The sequence below is a fragment of the Drosophila obscura genome, unplaced genomic scaffold, assembly GCF_018151105.1.
Source record: "Drosophila obscura isolate BZ-5 IFL unplaced genomic scaffold, ASM1815110v1 contig_9, whole genome shotgun sequence".
NCBI lineage: Eukaryota > Metazoa > Arthropoda > Insecta > Diptera > Drosophilidae > Drosophila > Drosophila obscura.
In genome coordinates, this window is record NW_024542883.1 from 1,193,014 (window position 1) to 1,210,610 (window position 17,597).

At 44.9% G+C, this 17,597-nt stretch overlaps 3 protein-coding genes across 3 annotated transcripts; all 3 read right to left on the reverse strand.

Moving 5' to 3' along the window:
• Positions 1–2,728: 2,728 nt before the first annotated feature.
• LOC121405342 lies at positions 2,729–6,941 on the reverse strand. Its single transcript, XM_041596009.1, has 3 exons — positions 6,889–6,941; positions 4,765–6,403; positions 2,729–4,687 (listed from the first exon to the last, which is right to left on the reverse strand). Exons 1-3 carry the CDS (start codon positions 6,939–6,941, stop codon positions 2,729–2,731), a joined length of 3,651 nt encoding a protein of 1,216 aa, XP_041451943.1.
• A 3,251-nt stretch (positions 6,942–10,192) lies between these two features.
• LOC121405369 lies at positions 10,193–10,695 on the reverse strand. Its single transcript, XM_041596044.1, has one exon. It carries the CDS (start codon positions 10,669–10,671, stop codon positions 10,279–10,281), a length of 393 nt encoding a protein of 130 aa, XP_041451978.1. The 5' UTR covers positions 10,672–10,695; the 3' UTR covers positions 10,193–10,278.
• A 1,844-nt stretch (positions 10,696–12,539) lies between these two features.
• LOC111081455 lies at positions 12,540–14,212 on the reverse strand. The gene is made up of 3 exons (XM_041596010.1): positions 13,877–14,212; positions 13,660–13,798; positions 12,540–12,697 (listed from the first exon to the last, which is right to left on the reverse strand). The coding sequence occupies exons 1-3, from the start codon at positions 14,210–14,212 to the stop codon at positions 12,540–12,542; spliced, it is 633 nt and encodes a 210-aa protein (XP_041451944.1).
• Positions 14,213–17,597: the final 3,385 nt, after the last annotated feature.

Consider the following 17,597-nt stretch of genomic DNA (forward strand, 5'->3'; position numbering starts at 1 on the left):
AGAATGTTCCAAGTCGAAGGTGATTGAAGCCAGAGTCCCGCAGGCAGCGTGCTAGGGCCAACGCTGTACAGCCTTTTCACGCACGATATGCCTAAAGCTAGCGTTGACAATACGTCCCAGCCAATCGGTGTGAAACTTGCCCCATTTGCCAAAGACACGGCAGTCCTTCAAGGCCCACTGCGTTTACGACGCCACGGACAACCTCCAGCGGTACCTTAAAAGGTTTGAGAACTGGGCATGTAGGTGGAATATCAGTGTGAACCTTGAGAAGTGTGTGGTAGTGAGACACACACTTAGGAAAGGAACGTGCCCTGGGGTATTTCTTCATGGCGAGCTGTTGGAGCAGCGGAAGGAACATAAGTACCTGGGAATCACGCTGGACACCTACCTGAGCTTTGCCAGCCACACAAGGATGGTCAAAAGCGCCTTGGAAAGCAAGGCTAGAAAACTCTACTGGCTTAAGCCTAACAACAAGCTCAGCCTGACCAACAAGATACGCAGATAGTAAATAGAAATTGTCCTTGACCCTTAACAAAAGTTGCTAATTAACAGTAACAGTACGTTTAGTGATTGTACTTTATTGTCTGTGATAATTGTTTACAATAAAACTACATAATGAACCTAAAAAATACTCGTACTCAAAAAAGAGTTAAGGGGTACATTAGAATTGTGGTAAAAGTGGATGTGTGTAACGCAGAGAAGGAAACGTTTCCGACCCTATAAAGTATATATATTCTTGATCAGCATCAATAGCCGAGTCGATAGAGCCATGTCTGTCTGTCCATCTGTCCGTCTTGTTTGTCGGCTGGATCTCGGAGACTATAAGAGCTAGGGCAACCAAATTTGGTTTCCAGACTCATGTGATATCACACTGCTACTAATGTATATCAAAATTTCGCCCCGCCCCCTTCCGCCCCCACAAAGGAGGAAAATCTGTGGCAGGCACATTTTTAAAGATACGATAAAACTGAAAACGCAGTATCGTAGAGAATGACCATATCCACCAGATCATAATTATAGCCAGAATGAAGAAATTCATTTCCTTCTGCCAGCGACCCGATACTCATTCTTTTTCTCGCTCGCACACTCTGCCTCGTTATGTACGCGAGCGCCCTCCAGCGGAGGTGATGTAGAAAATGGTATATGTGTAATCTACAGGTTAGATGTATAATATACATAGTAGATAAGCTCAAAAATGTATATACTGACTAAGTACGGGTATAAGAAGAGTCGCGTCCCTAGAAGCGACTCACACGTTCCTTCTCGTTTTCTTTTTCTATTGAAAAAATAGCACAATGCTTGTTTTTTTTTTTGGTTCGAATAATTATAATTATAATGCTAAGCACAACAAGCAACAGAGTCAGAAAAGTCATATTTGATTTTTCGGCTTAATTGGCAAAAGTCAGAGCAGAGAAAAAAAAAACTTTTGTAAATTACTGATAAAACATTCCATTCTTGTTTTTAATATTAAACTTGTCCTTTAATTTTCGTTACAGATTCCTTCAGCAAGGTGCTTTAGCACGAACTACTGCATCAACGAAAATGAACGATCAGTCATCACGATCACATGCATTGTTTACAATATTTGTCCGTAGGCAGCGTTTACTTACGCCTACAAACGATGTTTTAGATAACGACCTAGAAACTTTGACTTCGAAGTTTCATTTTGTCGATTTGGCAGGTTCTGAACGTCTTAAACGGACTTTGGCTACGGGAGAACGTGCACGTGAAGGCATCTCTATCAATTGTGGACTTTTATCTTTAGGAAATTGTATTTCAGCGCTTGGTGATAAGTCCAAAAGAGCTTTACATGTCCCTTATCGCGACTCAAAGCTAACACGGCTTCTTCAAGACTCATTAGGTGGTAACAGTCGGACTTTAATGATTGCATGCGTATCGCCAAGCGATAGAGACTTTATGGAAACATTAAATACATTAAAGTATGCAAACCGAGCGAGAAATATAAGGAATAAAGTTCAAATAAACAAAGATCAAAGTTCTCGAACAATTTTACAATTGAGAAGAGATGTTTCAGCTTTACAATTGGAATTACTAGAATATAAACAGGTAATTTTTAAACAAACCACAACTATTCCCATTAACAACCCAATAGATTTCAAGTCAGTTATAAAGTGACAAACAGAGATAGCATGAGAAAACGATGAATATTACATAAAATAAAAAATGTAAACACTTATAAGTGTCTCTAAGCATAATGCTTCTGATTTTCTGCCGCTGCTCTACTACTACTTCGACTAAAATGCCAAAGGTTGTGGGAGACAGAAAGCTTACGCATTGGAGATCTCTCTGTAAAGAAATTAGAAATAAGTTAAAAAGTCATGTTTGGATAGTGCCTTAATTGTGCCAGGGTATGTCAGTATTTCTCCATTTTTTCTATCCATTCGAAAAAAAAGTATTTAACGAAGTCCTCAAAATAGTCTTGTTGGAAGCTGCCGAGCTTTTTCGGCAACTCTGACTCCACATTTACAATAATTTACTCCGTTGGTTAAGTTTACAAATGGTTTTTATTTTCACGACGGGTTACAAATGGTTTGAGGCCGTGGCCGTGAACTACGACTCGATGCGTTCGACGAATCTTTGGACTGCACCGAGAACAGGGCGAAGCAATGCACTATAAGCAGTACTGGCATATGTGCGTGTGTACGGGAGCGTACTGAGAGAGCGATAAGTATAAGCAGTATAAGAGATGATGTATGACTATATGATATTAAGAAGAACTATTATCGGCTGCTGCTCCGAACATACTCCCCCCCGTTGAAAGACTAGGGCTTTTAACAGGATCCTCAACGGGTAGGACGCACAGCTTGTTGACAGCTCGACGAGTGGTTCCAGACGGTGTTCTCAGGACGGCAACTCGCACAGTGCCATCAGCTCCGGCGATGATGTCGATCACCCGTGCTAATGGCCACTTCAACGGCGGCAAGTTTTCGTCCTTTATACAGACGATGTCGTTGACTTGGATCGATGGCTGCGGTGTGCGCCATTTGGCACGTTGTTGTAGCAGAGTCAAATACTCCTCACTCCAACGCTTCCAAAAGATCTGCTGAGCACAGGCGACTCTTTGCCAGCAATCTAGTCTGTTAAAGTTCAGATTTGTAACATCTGGCTCGGGAAACTCCATCAGCGGACGACCAATTAGAAAATGTCCTGGTGTAAGGACGCCAAGATCTTCAGGGTTTTCTGAAATTGCGAGAAGAGGACGAGAATTTATTACAGCCTGGATTTGGCAGACCAATGTCCGCAGCTCGTCAAAGCCAAAGAGTGACGATTCCAGGGAGCGATATAAATGCTGCTTGGCCATCTTCACTGCTGCCTCCCACAAGCCCCCGAAGTGGGGTGAGCGAGGCGGGATAAACTTCCAATTGAAGCCATTGTTGATGCAATGATTATGAACTGCATCACGATGCTTCTCGCTCATAAACAGCCGCCGAAGGTCCTCCAACTCGTTCCTTGCGCCCACAAAATTGGTGGCATTGTCCGACCAAATGCATCGGGGTATGCCGCGCGTGGCAACGAAGCGTTTGAGGGCATTCAAAAATCCAGCAGTTGTGAGGTCCTTCACTAATTCCAACCAAACGGCCTTTGTTGCAAAACAGATGAAGACGCTGATGTAGCATTTTGTAGGCGTTCGAGTGCGGCCATCTGGCTTGTAATAGAAGGGACCACAGTAATCGATTGCAGTGACGCTGAATGCAGGCGAATCCTGCACTCGATCCTTCGGTAGGTCAGCCATTATGTGTTCCACAAGACGAGGTCTGGACCTGCAGCAGATGATGCATTTCCGCAATCCCAGTAGAGACTGCGGCCCAGCATGGTGATGCTTCCGATGAAAGTGCATGATGATGGCGAACGTCAATGGATGATCCCTGGGCAAAATTATTGGGTGGCGTGCATCGAAGCCAAGAGTTGAGTGCCGCAAGCGACCACCAACACGAATCAAACCAACGTCATCTATGAAAGGCGAGAGAGATATAATGCTGCTGGAGGACTCCACACAGTTCCCCTTCCGCAGAGCACGGTACTCGGGATGAAGGTGGGCGCGTTGAACGATGCGACACAACAAGTGCGATCCTTTGCGAAGGTCTTCAGACGAGAGATCAGGTGATCTTTTCTTGCTGACGAACTTATGAACATATCCGAAAATGCGCATCATGACTCCGAATGAGTTAATGTGCTTAAACGAAAGCGAGATGTCGACACGCTCAGACGACAGCAATACTCGATGCCTAATTTCCGGAAGACTGAGTTCGGGCGAACAACGTTCAGGCCAGCTACTTCTTTCGCCTTGCAAGAAAGAAGGTCCATTCATCCACAACCTAGACTGCAAAAGCTCCTGAGGCGCTGCTCCCTTTGAAAGAATGTCAGCCGGGTTCATTTCAGTTGGTACATAGCGCCAATCCATGCCCCTCGTAAGTTGCTGTATTGCGGAAATCTTGTTAGACACAAACACGTTGAATTTGGATGGTTCCTTTCGCAACCAAGACAGTACCACAGTTGAATCCGACCAGCAATGGATCGGGCAGTCGAAGGTATCGATTTTCCTAATTTCGCGAAGTAAATTGGCTAACAGGAACGCTGCACATAGCTCAAGCTTAGGCACCGTGAGGGTTTTCAATGGTGCAACTCTAGCCTTCGAGCAAAGCAAATAGCCCCATAGGCCTGGAGGCTGGCATCACAAAAGGCATGCAACTCAAACCTTGCCTTAGGTTGAAGTATATAACGCGGAAATGTAGCGTTACCCACAGTAGCGAAGTCCTTGCAAAACTCAGTCCAAGCCGATTCCAGTGGCTGAGGAAGACTTTCATCCCAATGCAGCTTGTCTCTCCACATGCGCTGCATGATGATTTTCGCTCTGGTCAATGTGGGTCCAATCAATCCCATAGGATCATAGCACCGTGCAATGGTTGACAACACCGAACGCTTAGTGTGCTTGCCAACACCGATTTGAGGTGCAAAAGTAAACAGGCACTTGTCCCTCTGGGGTTCCCAGATGAGTTCAAGCGCCTTGGTCACATCGCTGCCATCATCGAGCTTCAGAAAACTTTCCCTTTCTGCCTCAGGGACTTCACGAAGAACATCAGGAGAGTTTGAACACCATTTCCTTAACTGAAAATTGCCACAAGCAAGAAGCTCCGTGGTTTGACGCATAATATCCAGCACTTCCTCGACTGAATTTCCTCCAGAAATCATATCGTCTACGTAGAAGTCCTGTAGAATGGTTTCCGAACCCAATGGATACGAAGACGACTCATCCATGACCAGCTGATGCATAGCTCGAATAGCTAAGAACGATGCAGACTTAGTCCCATAGGTGACGGTGTTTAGCTTGAAGATCTTTATATCGTCGTCAACAGAGTCCCTCCACAAGATGCATTGGAGCATGGTGTCGGGCATTGAGACACGCACGCACCTATACATCTTACCGATATCGCCTGTAAGAGCAATGGAAAATGTACGAACTCGAAGGAGAGTGTGAAACAGCTTGGATTGAATGGTGGGACCTGACATAAGCAGATCATTCAACGAGAGACCAGATGTGGTAACTGCAGAGCCGTCGAATACGACTCTCAGCTTTGTCGTGGAGCTATCCTCTTTAATGACGCAATGATGCGGCAAGAAATATCTGCACTTGTGTATATCTTCATTTGGAACCAGAGACATATGATCAAGGGACAGGTACTCCTTCATAAATGCCGAATATTTCGAATATAAAACTGGATTACGCACGAACTTGCGCTCCAAATTTTCCAACCGCCGCTTTGCTTGCAAGTAGGAATCGCCCAAGGACTCCAGACTTCGCTTCATGGGCAAGCTAACAGAATATTCTCCTGAGGGTAATCGAGTGTGATGTTTGACAAAGTGGTCCTCGCAGTGCAGCTCCTCCTTTGTTGCCCTAACGATTGGCTCAAAGATGTGCTCCACTTCCCAAAATTGACGAACCAACTCATCGAGCCGAGTGCTGTGATTGATGTCATCCGAAGATTGGGTTGCGATGAACGACGAGTTATTGAGGGCCGAGTGCCCGCCACCAGAAAGAATCCATCCTAGATGTGTCTTCTGCAGCAACGGTAGTCCAGGCGCCAGCTGAATTTGCCCCACACACAGCAACTCGAAGAAAAGTCCGGCTCCGATGAGCAGGTCAATCCGCTGTGGCTTATGGAACGAAGGGTCAGCAAGCTGGATATTCGACGGTATAGGCCAACTAGCAGTGCTAACTGTGATGCTAGGTTGATGGTCCGTGATCTTCTGGGCAACTACGGCAGTGATGCTAGTGGTGAACTCTGAAATCCGCGATTTCAGAACGAGATCCACCGAGATACCTTCTGTTGGGAAGCTAGCATTCGATTTGGTTGTTCGAAGTTTTAGCTGATTAGCTAGACGACTAGTTATGAAATGCAATTGCGATCCCGAATCCAAAAATGCGCGACAGGGTACGAAAGTTCCAACGCTGTTTTTTACAAGAACGACGGCAGTGGCTAAAAGCACAGCATCAGATGGACTGTGGGACATAAAGGCTTGAGGCAAGGAGGGCGATACTGCAACCATGGCGTTACGACTTGGTTGTGCTGGTGAGGCTTCAATTGGAGGAACAGATTGGGCAGCCTCTGTTGGACGAATGAAATGCAAAAGCGTGTGGTGCTTCGATCGGCAAGTGCGGCAGGGACCTGATCTACAATCTCTCAATTGATGGCCTTTTCGTAGGCAATTTAGGCATAGCAAGAGCCTCTTGGCTTCCAGGCGACGATCATTCGGCGATAGAATTGCAAACCGTTGACAATTGGCAATCATGTGATGAGTACTCTCGCACAGTTCACAAGAAACTGGAGCGTTCGATGCTACAAATGTCTTTCTTTGATGCGTACTCACGGTTTTTCCGGACTTGCCAACCTGACCATCTTGTCCTTGTCCTTGATCCACATTTTCAAGCGTGCGACATCTTTTTTCCAAGAATCCAGACAGTTTCTCCCAAGATGGCAGCTCTTGATTCGACGAAGACTCCTCCCATCTATTTTGAGAGGCTTTGTCCAGCTTCTGAAGAACAGTCTGCACGATAATGCAATCCGCCACTTCTTCCTTGCTTGCAAGCGAGTCTGTCGGTCAATTCCCTCAATCTGCCCACCGATGCGTCAGCCTTCTCCAACCCAAATATCCCCCTGATGTGTGCCTGCAAAATAAAACGTTTATTATCAAAGCGTCGCTTCAGAATGTCTAATGCTATGATATAATTAGCTTCATTTATTTCCAACGAGCTGATGGTATTCAGGGCTGCGCCACTCAAGCAGGAACGTAGATGCTGCAGCTTTTCGATAGGGCTCAGCTCAGACTCCTTGTCAATAATCGCGGTGAACATTGAGAAGAAATTGGCCCACTCCGTATAAATTCCACTGAATTTGGGCAGCTCCAGATGAGGTAACCGAGATCGATTAGACATTATGACGATTGACTGCGATTCACTAGAGTTGGCGTTGAATGTGGAACAATGCTTATTGCTCGAGCGACTTCCAAGCTCGCGCTGAAGAATGGTCCTCAACGACAATATCGACGAGTCGAATTTGGCAGGAATTTCACTGGACATTGACTCGAAATCCAAATCCTCCAAACTGGTGTGTGCCACAACAAAATTTGACTTAAGCTCCGTCAATGATTCCAACAGCCCTCGCAAGTCGTATTCATCCATTTGACGCAACTTTTCACTATCCATCTCTGTGCGTATGGACTCTAGCCGATCGAAAATAGCTCTAGCCTTCAGTCTCATGAAGGAAATACGAGATACCGGAACAGGGACTTGGGTGCTGGCTGCATTCGAATAAAAATTTCGCCCGATGGAGCAGCGCCAAATGTCACAGAATCACTTTCATTGTCCATAGCAAACGATCCACTCTTTCTGCTATTCTTTTTCTTGCCCATGGTTTTGGTTATAGAAAACGGTTGACGCGGAGGGTGCTAGTCGATCACAATTAAATATTATTACGCAACGCGCGAGTTCAAACGAGTTCAAAACGAGTTCAAACACCTTTGCGTTCACTTTTTTGGCACTTATATATGCGATAGGTATGCACCGGTAAAAGCAACGAAGCGACGACGGAAAACCAACAATTATGCAAAGAGAGATGTACTCTGCTTTCGAGTTCGAATTTCAGAGAGTTATTACTGCAGCCTCTCACAAGAGCTGGCTGAAGCAAACGACCAAAGAGGAGGCGAAGAAAACTAACGGACCACGCTTAGAACTCTATGCAGCCAGTCTCGACAGTGCGTTGCGCAGGCTGAAGCAGACGGTGAAAGAGAATACGAAAACGAATAGCGGGCCGCTAGAACTGCTAAGGTCGGTCACAACGACTTTTGGTTCGCTACTTTTTCACAAATGTCACGTTAAACCTTCAAATTTGGATTGATTGAATGGTTTAAACACTTTTAACGCACTGTAAGTCCACGGCAATCACGTCGGGGTCACCAAAATGTTGGAAGCTGCCGAGCTTTTTCGGCAACTCTGACTCCACATTTACAATAATTTACTCCGTTGGTTAAGTTTACAAATGGTTTTTATTTTCACGACGGGTTACAAATGGTTTGAGGCCGTGGCCGTGAACTACGACTCGATGCGTTCGACGAATCTTTGGACTGCACCGAGAACAGGGCGAAGCAATGCACTATAAGCAGTACTGGCATATGTGCGTGTGTACGGGAGCGTACTGAGAGAGCGATAAGTATAAGCAGTATAAGAGATGATGTATGACTATATGATATTAAGAAGAACTATTATCGGCTGCTGCTCCGAACAAGTCTTTTTCGAAAGAAGATCTCATTTCTCTTTGCGCCGAGCCATTTTTTCAGGTTTTTAAACAATAAACAGTCACTAGCGACTAAATCCATAGAAGAGGGAGGGTGAGGGAGTTGCTTCCCCCACCTCCTCCAGCGCTGGTGACGCTACTCATTCTCTTTCTCGCTCGCACACACCCTGTCCTGTAAAATGCGCGACGAAGAAGATGTAGAATCTACATTTTAGATGTGTAATCGACATTGTAGATGTACTTAGATAACAGAAGTAGAAAAAAAATTTAAAATTTAAAATATTATAAAATTCTACATAAATCATAAGCTCACAAATATATATACTGACTGAGTACGGGTATAAAAGTAGAGTTGCGTCCCCAGAAGCGACTCTCACGTTCCTTCTGGTTTTTTTTTCCTTTTGCAATTAAGATTCGTGTTGTATAAAAAGTCGTTTACTGTTCAAGTACAAGTCGCAAGGGAAAATGATAGTCCGTACATACATAAATGGTTTAACTAAATACACAAAGCGAATTTTTCTATTATTTTTAGGGTAAAATAGTAGTGGACTTCGACGGAAATGCAACACGTTCGGACACATTTAATGAAAATATCCTGCTCTTATCAGAAAATAAACGGTTAAAGCAACGTCTCAATTCAATGCAAGAAACAATTAAAACGTTAACTGAACGAAATGTTCATCTGAAACTAGAAAAAGATTTAAATAAATGGTCAAACGACCCAAATTTAGATTTAGATAAAAATAATATTGTTGAATTTTATATTAAAGAAATCGAAAAACTTAAAGCTAAATTAATAGAATCTAAAGAAATGCAAAACCAACTGAAAAATTATATTGGAAAATGGCAACAACCCCTTAAAAGTGTCTATAATGGTAAGCAAAAGTAACTTTTACCCAAAAGTTTCGACTCCCGAATCTACTCCTTTTTGTTTTCATTCTAATAATGGCGTTTGTAACTCTTTCTACATTTTGTATCCTAGAAGAGCAAGGAAATATTATAAACTTAGCAAAAAACGGTTTAGAGAGGGACAAAGAATTATTAATGTCACGTTCCTTATCAGGGACACAAAACCAAACTGACAGATTTGATGAATCTGAAATTTCCAGTAAAGATTCGGAAGGTAATGTCATATATAAAATATCTTTGAAATTCTTTATATTAATAAAAATTAATATTTTCATCATAGCAGAAGGAGTGGTAGCAGACTTGCATGACATTAACTCAGACATCGAAATTAAAAGTAAGTTAATTGAGCAACTTGAGTTGTCACAGGAAAGAATGGAACTTATGCGTCGACACTATGAAGACAAACTTACTGTGCAAAATTGTGCGATTCTGAATACTCAAAAGGAACGAGATGAGTTTTTGAAAAATATGGGTAATTCTCGAAAATTACTTTATGAACATCATTATGCATTAAACGATAGCGACTTGTTCATCATCCCAGAGACACGGGATTCACACTTTACGTGGAGTTGGCGTTGGGGCCACGACGACGGCCGAAGCCCTGGACAAAGTTCACGAAGCGGCGATTGTACTGGATCCTGCGCTTGGCGCGGCCGGTCTTCTTCTTCTCCTGCTTCTTCACCTTGGGGGTCTGTCCCTTGACCTTACCGGCACGAGCCAGAGAGCCGTGCACCTTACCACCAAGCATCGGAATGTTGATGTCCAGCTCAAAGGAGCTGAGCGCGGTCACGGGCGTCTCGTTGGCCAGAGTGGTGCCCTCGCAGTTAAGGCTCACCTCCTCGGCGTTGAAGCCATGCAGCTGGGCGAGCTGGTTCTTGACTCCAGCGATGGTGGCATCCTGGGACACCTCCAAAGCCTCAATGGTTTCAAATCCACGTACGAAAAGCTGCATCTTGACGTGATCTTGTCACTCGGTGTGCGCAATCGAAAAAGGGTAGGTATAAATGCGTTAAAAGATTTCAACTATAAATGAATGAACACTGTCTATGTTTTAGTTTCATCCACATCAGTAAAATCAAAAGATAATTTAAAAAAAATGAAAACAGAATATGAACGCAAGATAACAAATATGCAATGTGAACTCAAAAGGTTACAGAACGCACTGACGGAGCATATTCGACAACACAGAGAACTTAAATCACAAGGAGCTAGAATAAATACCTTGCGAAGCGAACTTGAAAAATTGAAGTTCACTAAAGTAAGACAATTGCATTGTCCTGATTAAAATTATGTTTATTGAAAATAAGTGACTTCTTCATATTTCCAGGTTAAATTGATGAAATCAATTTCAGAACAATCTAATCGACATAAAGAAGAGGACACTAAGAAATCAAGAAAAATATCAAAATTACAAGAGGATCAACGTCGCCAAAAAAATGCATTATTATTATTGCCTCGCCGGGCAATGTCTCCAAATCTGGGCCGTACGTTTAATAATTCTCTTGTAGTCGATCGTTCAGTTCAATGTTTAATGTTCTTTATTCACAGGTGTTTCGGGTGGATAATTATGAATATTTAAGTTTATAAATGATAATGAATTTTCTATACAGAGGAGCTAAAAAACTTGTACCGCTTTTTCATTTAACCTTAGCTGCTTTTTTCACGCCTTTTTCTCCTTTTCTTCTCTGCTCGTTTTCTGCCATTCGCCCTGCTTAACCTTTCGATCTTAACCCCTTTTTCGCTATTCGCCCGGCTTAACACTTTGTTCGGCTTATGTTGGTTTTGGTGCTGTTAGGCGCAAAGGTTTTTCGCGCTGCCATTTAGGTTCATGCCGTAACATTCCCCCCTTCGCAAACTTCGTCGTTTTTCGTGATGTTTGCCAAATTTCTGGTTACGTCTTGGTCGGCATGTTGATTTGTCGTCTTCAAGTCTAACTTGGCCAGCTTAACAATTGGCCGAGTTAGCAATCCTGATGCAGTGCGAATCACCGCGCTGCGGGCAATCCCGTCCTTGGCTACTCGAAGGTCCATGATGACGCCTTTCCTCCACTGCGCCTTGGTGCTTGTTTCGTCAGCTAGAACCACGACGTCTCCTATTTGGATGGGGTTGGTTGGAGGGCCATGCCATTTGGTTCCTGAAGTAAGACTTGGTAGATATTCCTTCAGCCATCGTATTCTGAAGCTGTCCGCCATCTGACCTGCAATGCGAAAACTCTTACCAAGTGAAACTCCGATCGTGCTGCTGTCGTCATTCGCTGCCATCGAACTGGTCTCTGCTCTCAGGAAGTGATTTGGTGTAAGTACGTCAGCTTCCGGACTCTCCAATGGCACGTAAGTCAGGGGTCTGGAATTCAGCATATTTTCTATTTTTGCCAGTGCCGCTCTCAGCACTAGTTCTTGTATATGTTTCTCTTCCAATATCTCGGATAATATGGATTTTACAGATCTGATCATCCTCTCCCACGCACCGCCCATATGAGGTGCTCCTGGGGGTATGAAGGACCATTCGATTTCCGGGTATTTGGTTTCCAGCTCGTCTGATGAGATTCTTTCGATTTCTTCTTGTAGTAGTCGGCTCGCTCCTCTAAAGTTTGTCCCGATGTCCGACACGACACGACAGCATTAGCATGAATGCGTCCGTAGACAGGGAATTCGCCAGCTCGATGTGTACTGCTCGCACGGTGAGGCAAGTGAATAAAACACCCCATCGTTTCTCTCGCCGTCTTCCTACATTTACTTCTAGTGGGCCAAAGTAGTCGATGCCTGTGTTCGTGAACGGTAGTTCGTTGATTGCTAGCCTCTCCGGTGGTAAGCTTCCCATCTACGGCGCCTCTGGAAGCGTCCTTTTGTTGCGACATTTTTGGCAAGTTTTCGCTATGGCGCGAGCTCTTGCCCTCAGTCCTGATATGTGATATAACTGTCGCATCTCGTTGACCACGATCTCCGTAAGTTGATGCTGAAACTTCCGATGAAAATAATCTATAAGAAGATGAGTGATGTAACGTCCGCTGGGTAGGATTACTGGCCGTTTCAGATTCCTTGATATGCCGATCGATCTATCTATGCGGCCGCGTATTCTCAGTACGCCTGCGTCATCAAGATATGGTGATAATTTAGAGATCGAACTTTTCTTACTCACGATGCTTCCTTGCCGTAGGAGGGTCGTTTCCTCAGAGTAAGCCTCTTCTTGGATCATCCGGTAGATTACGTTATTGACGTCTTCTATGTCGCGAAAGTGAGTGGCTAGTGTTGCTTCCTCCGATGCTAGATCCTTTTTGCATATTTTGGTCAGAAATCGCATCACACATCTTAGGGTTCCTCTTAACTTTTCCCACTTACTGAAGCGGTTTATATTTGGGACTATGCTGCTTAGCCTTGATAGCGGCGTCGACGTTAGTGTCTCCTTCAATTTGTGTACGTGTATCCGTTCCAGATTACTAGGGCTTAGCTGAGTAATCGGCCAGTGTTCTTCTTCTTTGAATAGAAACGGTGGACCGGAAAACCATCTTGCGTCTGGGTCAAAGCTCGATTCCTTTGTCCACTTCGTTCCTTCGTCTGCTACGTTTAGAGCGGAGGGTACCCATCTCCAATCCGATATATTTGAGTTTTCCAGAATCTCCCCTATTCGTAGCGCCACGAACTGATGGTACTTTCGGGCATCTGAACATATCCAATACAGCACGTTTTTCGAATCGGTCCAGAAAACACGTCGCTCGACGTCAATGGAAAGCTCCTGAGCAATGAGCTTTGCCAGTCGTAGGCCTATGATCGCTGCCATAAGTTCCATCCTGGGAATGGTGCCACTCTTGTTTTGGAAGCGAGTAGTTTGCACCGGACGTCTCCTTGTTGTTCGATCCTCAGGTAAGCGACGGCTGCAAAGGCGTTTATGATTGCGTCTGTAAAGATGTGTAATTGAATGTTAGATGTCTCTCTCGTAAAACCAAGATAGCGTGGAACCTTTAATTCTTCGATGTTTTGAAGTTGCCGTGCCCATAACGACCAGCGTTGGCGTTCGTTCTCTCCGACTGTTTCGTCCCAGCCTACGGCAGACCTCCACACATCCTGCAGTATAATCTTTGCCTGTATTTAATAGAAACCTAGTAGTCCTAGAGGATCGAAAATGGTCATGACTATGCGTAAAATTAGCCGCTTCGTCACCGTTTTCTTTTCGTCGTATATGTCATCCTGGAACTTATTGATGAAGGTGAAGTAGTCAGTTCTTGGATCCCACCACATCCCAAGCACGCGTTCCCGTCTTGTCGAATCCGTCATCTCTATGGCGCGTTCTTGATGGTCTCCCTCTCCCGAGAGCGCTCTCATTACGGTATTTGAGTTAGATATCCAACCTCTCATCTCGAAGCCTCCTTCCTTGTGTATTTTTCGCACCTCCAGCGCTAAGCGGACCATTTCGTCTTCGGAGTCGCAACTTTGGAGCCAATCGTCTACGAAGGTGTTGCGTAATATGGCCTCTACTGCCTCTGGTTGCTGCTTCATGAATCATTTTGCGTTTCTGTCTCTCACGTAGGTCGCTGCTGCTGGGAAACAAGAAGCACCAAAGGTCATTACGTTCATTACGTACCTATCCGGTTCTCGACTGTTGTCGCCGTATCTCCAAAGAAATTGCTGTGAGCTTTGGTCCTCCGAACGTATCATAACCTGGTGAAACATTTCGCGGATATCTCCGCTGATGCCGATAGACTTCTCTCGAAAACGCGTTATTACTTCTACGAGCGACGGCAGTTGATCAGGGCCTTTAAGTAGCATTGAGTTAAGAGCAGTGCCTTCCACTTTGGCTGCTGCGTCCCACACGAGTCTTAATTTGCCTTTGTTTGGGTTTTTGGTTACAAATACGGGCAAATACCAGGAGCGCTTTCCCTCAACCATTTCATCTGTTTCAAGTTTCCGGACGTAGCCGATGTCTTCGTACCTCTGAATTTGTTTGTTTACAAACTCTCGTAGCTCATTGTCGCGTGTCATACGGGATTCTAGGCACCGAAGTCGTCGCATGGCCATATTTCTGGAAGATGGAAGTTCCACGTTGTCGTACCGCCAGAGAAGTCCTGTTTCCCATCTCTTCATATCGCTGCGGAACCTCGTGGTGTTGTCCAGTATGGAATTGGCTTTTTCATCTTCCTTGGACCTGAGTGTGTTCTTCGATGTACTTACGCCTACCGCGTCCAATGAGAAGCTCTCTTTTATGAGATCGTCTAGCGGTGGGTGGTTATTACATTCGCATACATGCATTACTCGCGGGCTTGCCGGCCCGTCACTCTTTCTGCGGCCATAAAACAGACCAACCTAACCTGGACTTGGCGGCGATGAACTCTGAATCTTCGCGCTCTTTCACGTTCAGTGGAACTCCAAGTTTCACGTTGTCCAGTCCGATGATCAATGACGCTCTTACATCCTTGTAGCCGAGTATCGGTAGCTTTTCCAAGTGCGAATAAGATTTTAGGATTGAATTGTCAAGCGTCTGCTTCGGTAGATCCAAGTTTTTGACTGTCCTCACGTTTTGGAGCGTTAATTTACGCGCCGCGTTGTCCTTTGCCGAGATCGTTAAGGTTACCCACTTGGATTCTGCTTCTCTTTGTGTGATGTCTCCCGTCCAGCGTAAGCATAACTCGTCCGAGGGGCCATCAATACCCAGCTTTTCCGTTATCTCCGTCTCGATCAGGGTACAGGCGGATCCTTCATCTATCAATGCGAACACTTGCATTTGGCCGCTGGGCCCGTGCAATGTTAAGGGGACATATCTAAACAACGCAGCTTCGTTCTGCATTGTGTGTAGAACCCTAGCTTCTTCTTTTGTCTTGTTTCCTACCTTCGTACTGTGCTGGTTACTGTTGTGAAGGAGAAAATGATGCTTTCTCGAGCATCCATCGACGGAACATACTCTTGATCGACGGTCGCACGATAGTTTTGCACCGACAGTGCAAGACGAACTAGGCTTTCAATGCTGCTCGATTTCACGGACGGTTCCATTCGTAGCTTCGTTTGAAGCGTGTGATAGATAGCCTCTGGTCGGCCATATAACATTCGAAGAGTCTCGATGGCTAGTCGAACTGTTGCTGGCATCATTAATTTTCCTCGTACTGCTTCCAAAGCGGCACCTTTCAGGCACTTTTGCAACCTCATGAGATTTTCTTGATCGCTAAGCCCGCAACGTTCGGTAGATTGTTCAATGTTTACAATGAACATGGGCCATTCCTCGGGGTTGCCGGAAAAGCATGGCAAATCCTTATTGATGACTTGTCTAGTCGCTATCTGCTCGCGGGTCAAGCATCTCTCCATCCCCGCTGCCGCGACTGCTTGGTTATTCACGTACGCGTACGGGTCCGACATATTTCGTTTCGTACTTGGATAATTCTGTGCAGTCGACACGCGTATGAAGGGGTTTTGCCCACATAAATAAGTGCTCGATGCCGGTGCACCCATTGAATAAGGCATAGCGCCGCTCGGCATTGTCTAGTTCGGATTCAGCCCCATAGGCATTCCAATCCGATTCACCGCAGTCATTCCTGAATTGTCGCCTCCGGTACAGCTGGGAACTGCTTTTTCCCAACCTCCGCTGAGGACCGTAGAGCTCATAAGACCTCCTGTTTGGGGCGGTCCTGAATACGTCGTTATGGGACGCATTCCTTCGAAAGCACTGGCATAGGTCGGCCTTCCCATAGTATCCGCTCTCCGCTGAGCGAATGCTTCTAAGTTATACATGGAACTCGTTCTTGGTGAAGAGACTTGATCAGTCCATCCCCCTCCGTTGGTATGCTCTGGTACTTGATGACGTTCTGGAACTGCGATGGGCACGTTAGGTGCGGCCTTTGCCGCCGCCGAGATCACGTCTATATTCGTATCCCTAAAGTGAGACATTTCCCCTTCGCCTCCCTCGGTCTCAGGACCCGTACCAGGCGTCTTTTCAGGTGCGTATAAATCTCTTAGTCCACACGGGTTACTGCCTCCAGATTTCGACTGCTGACCATTAACTCCATCCATTTGTACTCGATGTGTTTTGCCGCGTGGTCTTAAGTTTGGTTATACACGAACCTCGTGTCGCTCGAATGTAAGAGATTAGCCATTCTGTTCAACTCTATGAGGATATCTCACCTGCAATGTCGAATCTTCTCGTGACGCAGCTGACTGCGTCGCGCGCCGATCTTCTTTAATCGGTCGCAATGATTCGACTTGCACTCCGCTAAAGCAGGTTAAGTTTTTTAGAATATTGCCTCGCCGGGCAATGTCTCCAAATCTGGGCCGTACGTTTAATAAGTCTCTTGTAGTCGATCGTTCAGTTCAATGTTTAATGTTCTTTATTCACAGGTGTTTCGGGTGGATAATTATGAATATTTAAGTTTATAAATGATAATGAATTTTCTATACAGAGGAGCTAAAAAACTTGTACCGCTTTTTCATTTAACCTTAGCTGCTTTTTTCACGCCTTTTTCTCCTTTTCTTCTCTGCTCGTTTTCTGCCATTCGCCCTGCTTAACCTTTCGATCTTAACCCCTTTGTCGCTATTCGCCCGGCTTAACACTTTGTTCGGCTTATGTTGGTTTCGGTGCTGTTAGGCGCAAAGGTTTTTCGCGCTGCCATTTAGGTTCATGCCGTAACAATTATCTTTAAAAGAAAAAATGAATGCCAAAGATCAAATTTTAAAGCGAAAAACTGAAGAGGTAATTGCCCTCCGCAAAAGTCAAAGAGGCCGATTAATCCAAAAAGGGGCTTGCAATTTAATATCGAAAGTCGAGAGCCTAAATTCTCGATCCACCCATCAGCAATGGGAAAAGTTGTATGGCTTTATATTACACGCAGCAAGAACAAGGCAACTGATCACACAATTAGAAAATGAATTGCATCGCTTAATATTGGAACGGGAAGATTTT